Source organism: Neomonachus schauinslandi, chromosome 2 (genome assembly GCF_002201575.2).
Source record: "Neomonachus schauinslandi chromosome 2, ASM220157v2, whole genome shotgun sequence".
NCBI lineage: Eukaryota > Metazoa > Chordata > Mammalia > Carnivora > Phocidae > Neomonachus > Neomonachus schauinslandi.
The window spans coordinates 135,382,377-135,390,521 of record NC_058404.1 but is presented as its reverse complement, the minus strand read 5'-3'; the positions used below and the strand labels follow the sequence as shown (position 1 = coordinate 135,390,521).

At 37.8% G+C, this 8,145-nt stretch overlaps 1 protein-coding gene across 1 annotated transcript in view; it reads left to right on the top strand.

Moving 5' to 3' along the window:
• Positions 1 to 8,145, top strand: part of CDS1 (CDP-diacylglycerol synthase 1) — a 66,012-nt gene that overhangs the window by 52,092 nt on the left and 5,775 nt on the right. The window contains exons 9-12 of the mRNA XM_021702344.2: positions 1,662 to 1,730; positions 2,459 to 2,611; positions 4,293 to 4,412; positions 6,482 to 6,585. Of these exons, the coding sequence (XP_021558019.1) occupies positions 1,662 to 1,730; positions 2,459 to 2,611; positions 4,293 to 4,412; positions 6,482 to 6,585 (446 nt within the window). The remainder of the gene's footprint in view (positions 1 to 1,661; positions 1,731 to 2,458; positions 2,612 to 4,292; positions 4,413 to 6,481; positions 6,586 to 8,145) is intronic.

Below are 8,145 nucleotides of genomic sequence, written 5' to 3'. Positions count from 1 at the left end.
TGTGTGTGTGTGTGTGTGTGTGTGTGTGTGTGTGTGTGTGTGTGTGTGTATAACATTTCTAAAGCTGCTTCAGCATAAGAGCAGGTGATTAAATATTAAAGGCTTCTATACCAGATGAGAAGTTTTTGGCTTAGGAAGTCTTCAAAGAGGCTGTTAGGGTTGTAAAAGAATGTTACTGTCTGATTTTGAACATAGATTCCTAGTGAATTTACCAGGCTGGATTAGTTGTGTAATATACCCATATGTAATTAAACAAGTTAACCCCTAAATCAATTTGATATAGATCAATTTAACTTGATAAGTTATCTTTATTTTTTTTAAAGATTTATTTATTTGAGAGAGAGAGAATACAAGTTGGCGGGGGCGGGGGGCAGAATAAAGGGAGAGAGAGAATCTCCACGTAGACTCCCCTGCTGAGCACAGAGCCTGACACAGGGCTCAATTCCAGGACCCTGAGATCATGACCTAACTCAGAACTCAAGAGCCAGATGCCCAACTGACTGAGTCACCCTGGTGCCTGATAAGTTATCTTTAAAATAATCAACAGGCACTTTTGAATTTGAGTCAACTCTTACTTCATGATAGTAATACTGAATTATCCTAGGAAATGGTGTATATCAGTCTCCTCTGTGGCAGAATTGTTAACAGATTTGTCAAGAAACTGTTTCTATCAACCCTTTTGGCTTTGGGCTTTATGAACATCATTAGGACAAGAGGTCTATAAAGAGATCATGTAGTTTAGCCTGTCACCTCTTTCTATCTGCATAAACTTCTGATATTTATTTGGCTTCTGTCCCCACCCATCCACTGAAAGGGTCATCACAGAGGTCATCAGTGATCTCCAGATGACCAGATCCCTCTATATCAGTCCTTACCTTATAGGGCACCTGAGGCAGTTAGTGCTGTCCACTCCCAAATCTTTTCCTCCTGCCCCTGCATCACTGATTTCCCCACTTTCCTCCAGATTTCTCTGCCTGAATGCCCCATTGACTGAGAAACAATAGCCGGAATCTGAAACAGTATCTATTCTTAGAAGCACAACATGTTCCTTTCTTCATGGAGACAGACATAGATTGTGACCAAAGGGAGAAGGATATGTGAATACTTGTGGAGCAAATACTGTATCTGGAGTGTTTTGCCATTTCAGAAAGAGGTCTGTTGTATGCATGGCATTTTTGGGAATATATGAAAATCTGATGTGCTGCAATGTCCATGTTTTGTTATACTCATTCTATTTTTTTTTTTGTCAGTGGTAGTTCAATACAGACCATATGTACTTGGAATGAGTACATCTTATCCTTACTGCAAGAACTACACTATTGTGGGGGTTTATATAAGCATAAAAGTCATGGGATGATGATTTCAATCTAGAGCTTATAGTTCTTTGAGAGAGAAAAAAATAAGTTGAGGTTATACAGAAACAGATATATTCACAGTATGTCAAATGTTTGAGGGTCTAATATGTTAGATATTACTAGAGAAATTGCACAAATAAATCAGGATCATGGAATGAAGGAAAAAGGGTTGCAGAGCCATTCCAATAAGAAAAAAGTAAGGAGAGATGTATAAGGTATTGTGGGAATTCATTGAAGAGAGTTTGCCTATGTATTTGTGTGTTTTTTGAGTGCAGTAACTCTTTTTAATTTATTTGGCCTTTTTAGTTGTCTCCTAAAAAGACTTGGGAAGGATTCATTGGCGGTTTCTTTTCCACAGTCGTGTTTGGATTCATTGTGAGTTTTGCTGGGATTTTTATTTATATTTTGAAAAATGATGGCAAGTTTTATTAATCTGTTCTAAACCTAAAAAACTGAACCACAAAATGTTAATAATGTATTTATTGAAATGCACTAAACAGAACCAATTCTGTACCCCAGTAGCTCTGATCATGGCCTCGTATCAGAATTACCTGGGGATCTTATACAAAATCTATGTCCCAGCCCTATCCCAGGTCAGTTAACTCCCCCAGCTGGTTCTAATGTACAGTTTGGCTTGAGACCCATTGCTGTGCTGTTGTGTTTTGGTAGTTTCTGACAGTCGTTCTGCCTTACGGGGGACACAGGTGCTGGGACAAGTAGTGGCTTTGAGTAAAGCAGAGAACGCAAATGATGTTGAAGAACTCTGCCTCCTTAATACATACTAGCTGATTGACTTAGTGGGTGCTGCTGTGAGCCCAACCTGCAGGAACAGTTTGTTAAAAATAATTGACATTGACTTTTAGCCATGCATAACAGATATTGTTAATGTTTTAAAAATTGGTGTACAGTTATGGAATTTAGGTTTTTATTAAAAGAGGTCTTGTGATAATCAAAGGTAACAATGAAATGACTGGAAAAAAGATAAGTATACAAAAAATGTTAGGCAGTTTAATTTTTGAAGAGCCTAATGAAAAGAGATTGATAAATATTTTATATATATATATTTTTTCATTCGTTTCATGGACTTTTGCTTTGTTATTCAGGCTGCCTACATGTTATCCAAATACCAATACTTTGTCTGCCCAGTGGAATACCGAAGTGATGTAAACTCCTTTGTTACAGAATGTGAACCCTCCGAACTTTTCCAGCTTCAGAGTTATTCACTTCCTCCCTTTCTAAAGGCAGTGTTGAGACGGGTAAGATAAACATAGTTAAGGATCCTGTATCCCAAAGATTAAGGTTCATTTAAAAGTAGGACTAAACATTTTACAAGAAATCAATTTCTACAGAATTTTTAACTCTTTGCTACAGAATTGGTATCCCTGTCTGCTTAGCATCAATAATATTTTCTATCCCCTTGTGATTTCCCTTTCTTGAACATAAAATGAGTATTACTATCACAAACCAGCTGTCTGTTAGGAATTTACTTACCTAGTGGTTTGAATGATTGATTACTGACGGTAATTTATCTTGTTTGTTTTGCAAACATTTTCCAGTATTCCTTAGATTTCTATAGATCTTAGATTTCTATAAATCTACTTGTAACTGGTAGGAACTGACTCAATTTAAAGCTTAATTAAAATTCAACAGCTCAAAGATTCCTTGATTTTTAGGGGACCTTTAATAGTACAGAAAGCTGCTGCTTCTAAAAAATCAATTTCCCTTTGAAAAGCACACTGTTGCCATTTAAAGGCAATGTTGAGGTCTCTCACTGAAGGATGTTGACAAGCTATCCATTAGAACCCTGCTCATATTTGCCATCAAGACTGGTGGGTAGTTGGTTCAAGTAAGGAATCAAACAGTTTATGTGTGCTGTGTACGTGTGTGTATCTGAAATATTTTTAACTAAAGTCCATAATTTTTGAGGAGCAGGTTAACCAACAAGTTATTTCTCTCCTTGTGTGTGCAATACATTGAATCCAAGAATTTTTTTCAATGTCCAAGCCATCTGTTATCTACTATAAAACTTTTTGATACTACCAATCTTTGATTGGGGCAAGGCCTTTGCTTTGAGAACAGGTCGAGATTGGTGTTCTGAATGATCTTTCTAAAGCCTACCTATTTATGCACTGTCTACAATTTGTAGTTTCAGTCTCTTTAAAGTGGAGCAAGAACCAAGAATTTACAAAATAATTTGCCTGCAGAATTCTTCTCAATTTTTATTATCTCCTCCCTGAATCTTTTATGACTGTCTTGCTGATGCTCAATTTGGTGGTCTTTTTTTTTTATAATTTTTTTTTTTAATTTTATTTATTTATTTGAGAGAGAGGATGAGAGGAGAGAGAGAGCACATGAGAAGGGGGAGGGTCAGAGGGAGAAGCAGAATCCCTGCCGAGCAGGGAGCCCGATGCGGGACTTGATCCAGGGACTCCAGGATCATGACCTGAGCCGAAGGCAGTCGCTTAACCAGCTGAGCCACCCAGGCGCCCTTGGTGGTCTTTTTTAAAGCAACTTAAAGACAAACTTTTCCCTCATTTTGTCATATAAAATTAAAGTGAAATAAAATACAAAAGTTACAATTATGAAGTTCTACTGGTAAGAAGCAAATTCAGAAATTAACTCAACTGATTCTTACCAAGCCTACAAATCAAGTGTTATACAAGTTTCTAGATGAACTAGAGTATCCTGCCAACTGCAAGATTTTAGTGTGCCAGGTGCCGTCAGTATGCTTAGAGAGGGAATGGAGAGTGCTGGCTAAGCAGAGGATGGGAATGCCAGCTTACAACATATTTTTCTCCCATGGTCCTGAAAGTTTATGAAGTTAACAAAAATGTGGTATAATGGTTTAATATTTATATCATGGTTCTTAGTTTAGGTGGCATGCTCAAATACAACTTTAATGCAGTTAAATCCCTTCCCCCTTTATTTTCTCTTTAGGAAACAGTGAGCTTGTATCCTTTCCAGATACACAGCATTGCTCTTTCAACGTTTGCATCTTTGATTGGCCCTTTTGGAGGCTTCTTTGCCAGTGGATTCAAAAGAGCTTTCAAAATCAAGGTGTGTGTTTAGAATCTTTGTTACATTATTAGGGAATATAATTTGAGAATATAATATAGTTGTAATTTGGTTCTTTCTTGGTCTCCCACATTAAGCCTCTGGGGGAAAAAACTTTTACATCCTATTTGTTTCAGCTTCACAGAAATGCTTCCTGGCTGATTTGAGTATTTTCTTTCTCGTTAAATTTTGGACATGCCATGTTAATACATTTTAAAGTGTTATGTCAGCCTCATTTATAGAATTGGCATGTGGTCACTTAATGTTGGGACAAACACAGAATCTTGGTCCTTCAAGTGCTCACCCAAAAAGCCAGCTGTGAATTGTCTGAAGTTTACATGTTGCGCCAGAGTCTCGATTGAAGAGACAAGCAGGGGAGCCTTTGGATATAACCGTCCATTCTCCTAGATCTGGGGTCAGTGAACTCTTCCTCTAAAGGGAGAAATCATTGATTAATCATATTGCAGCTACTCAACTCTGAACTCTGCCACTGTAGTGCAAAGCCCTGTGGGCAGTATGTCAACGAATGGCCATGACTGGGTTTTAATAAAACTTTTACAAAAACAGGCAGTGGGCTAGACTTGGACTCTGGGACATAGTTTGCTGATCTCTCTTCCAGATACTTGAAACTTTCCGTATGTTTCATTTAATTTGGATTCTCATAAAGTCACATATATTTATCCTGTTACCCAGCTGTCCTCACATGCCTTCACTAAGGTTGAATGTTGTGCCATTGGGAGTCAGGGAGTGGCTTTTGAAAGTGGGGGGAACAGAGCAGGCCTCTCTGAAGGAGGTGGCATTTGGGTAGGGGTCTGAGAAAAGGAGAATGAGTCCTGTAGAGAAGTGGAAGGAAGAGCGTTCCAGCGAGTGCAAAGGAGAGGAGGAGCTTAGCCTATTTGAAGGGGAGTGAGAACAGTGTGACTGTAGTAGAGAGGAGGCATTCAGACTGCAGAATTGGTGGGGCCAGATCAGCGGGGCTGCCGAAGCCAGGGATATAAACAAACCCTCAGTGAGCACTTAGAAGGGGGAAGATACTGTGTTAGGTGGAACGCAGTATGCGGAAGCGTATAATGTCCCTGTTCTCCAGATGCTCACCACCTGCTAGGGAAGACAACACTTGCCCACAGCGAACCACAGCAAGAACTGTGCATGGAGACTGTCATGTCAAGGCTGCAAACGGCAGAGTGGAATTGAGTTACTATGGCTCTCTTGTTGCTTCAGAGAACAGGGAAGAGAAGGAAGGAAATGTGTGGGCAAAAAGTAACTGAAGAATTTTTCAATAATTGTTTGAAACAGAGAAATGTTACATTTAGAATGGTATTTTCTTCAGTGGTCTTTAATGCAAGGTTTATTCTTGAATGATAGATTATTTTGCATGTCTGAAATGAAGGTATAATAGCTGTTGCATTTAGATGTTTTTAAGTTGCGTGCGTATGCTAGAAGAGCAGTCCGTCATTTCCATATCCTTAGCACCCAGACGTGTGGCTTGATCTATAGAGTCCACTTGAGAGACTTACTAACCATTCCCTCCACTTGGCCATTTAATGGACTAACGTGTCCCACATGATCTGTTTTGGTTTTCTTTTTACCCCAGTACTTAAAGAAGAATATGCATTATAGTAGCAAAATATTTATTTCAGAGTAAAAACTGTTAGGATAAACGTGAGTTAGAACTAGTAGTACATCTGTCAACAACACTAAAAAGAGCTCCTCAAATAATTTCCGGTTAAACAGAAAAGTAAGCTAGAACAATGTTAGATTAATAATAGCCGATAGCGCTTCTGATTTAGAAAAAGGTTTATTAACTTTAAAAAGTTAGTGTTAGATTTAATTAATATTTAATTAGTGTTACTTGAATGCTCTTGGTCAATTCGGTAATGATTCTAACATGGGTACGTATTTGAAAGATGTGGTTTTAACTTGTGAGACGTGTTCTAGTAAGTCTGTATTTAGTGAGAAAATCAGGTAGTAAAGTATTTTCTTTAGAGCCCCTGATGCCAAGAGACATTTACAGGTAGGAGTTTTATAGAAGGCGATTTTTTGAAAATTTGCTCATATGTTTGTTTCTGAAGGATTTTGCAAACACCATTCCTGGACATGGCGGGATAATGGACAGATTTGATTGTCAGTATTTGATGGCAACTTTTGTGCACGTGTACATCACAAGTTTTATAAGGTACTTTTAGATTTTTTAAAAAATGTTTTATTAGATGATTTCTTTGAGTTCTCATTTCCATAGGCATTAGTTTGAATGAGTTACTTTTTCTGTCAGTGGTAATTTATAATATAAAAAGGGAATGGTGGCCCCTGGAGTTTGCGTCACATTGTAGCCCTGAGAAGTATGATTAAGGAGAAATTAAGAAGAAATAATTAAATTATAATTATTTTACACACATTTGAACAACTTAAATAATAGTATATGTCATGGTCTTTAGTAGGGCCAAGGTAAAATCTAGGTAATGTGGATGGTACTGGATTGAATCATCAGATTTCCCATTTTCTGTGGTATACAATGACAGGGAATACTAACTAAAAAGGAAGAGGACGTAATAATTCATCCAGTCCACCAGTTATTGCTTGAGTGCCTGTGATGTGTTGGGGAATGTTCTAGGCATGGATATAGCAAAGAACAAAACAAAGTCCCTGCCCTCAGAGCTTACATTCTTACTGGGGAGCTGGAGAGAGAAGGGGCAGAAACGGACAAAAAACAAACCTAGTTTGTTAGCTGGTGGTTAAGTGCCGTGGAGAAAAATAAAGCGGGCCAGGGGATTATGGTTGTATGGGAGGTGGAGAAGTGGGGTGAATGGAGGGGTGTTGCTTTTTTATATAGGGTGGTTTATTCTTGTTATTAAACCCATAAGGTTTTGGATGTGACTTAAAATGCTAGTTTGGGATATGAAAGCAAACCACAGCAAGCACACATTAACTTTATTTTCCATGGTCTCTACTAAGTGCCTGACCACAGAAAATACGTACTTCCTTCAGAGAGTATTTAGAAACTTGTATTTGTAGATCCCTAAACACGTATTTTAAATATATACCCAGAGCAGTATAGGAATTTTGTATTAATTTTTATTTTTCTTGAGCAGTCTTGTTAGGAGTTTATTTCATTAATCTTTTCAAAGAATCAAGTTCTGGCTTTGTTAACTTTCTATTTCATTGATGTCCACTTGCATCTTTCATTCTTTTCATCTTTCTTGAGATGGAATTTGCTGTTGCTTTTTGAGCTTCTTGAGATAAAGCTTAGGTTATTGATTTTCAGCCTTCTTGTCTGATATATTCATCTAAGACTGTAAATTCCCTCTTAAGTACTACCTTATTCTCATCTTCCATGTTACCTTTGTACTTTCATTATCAGTTACAAATATTTCCTGATTTCCAGTATGATACCTTCTTTGACACATGGATTATTTAGATATGCATTGATTGCTTTCCAAACAAATGGAGATTTCCTCATTCTCCTTTATTGACTTTTGCCTTCATTCCACGTGGTCAGAAAACATACTTTTTATTATTTCAGTTTTTAATAGTTGGGGAGACTTCTTTTGTGCCCCAGCATATAGTCTGTTCAGGTATGTGTCCATGTGCCCCTGGAGCATGTGTGCATCTGCAGGTTGGGGATGTAGGCTTGTACCCGCCAGTTAGGTGAGGTTTAGCTAAATCTTCTGTGCTGATTGTTTGGTTTGTTTTTTCCATTTTTCATTTTTTCAGGAAGAGAGCTTTGTCAGAATATCCC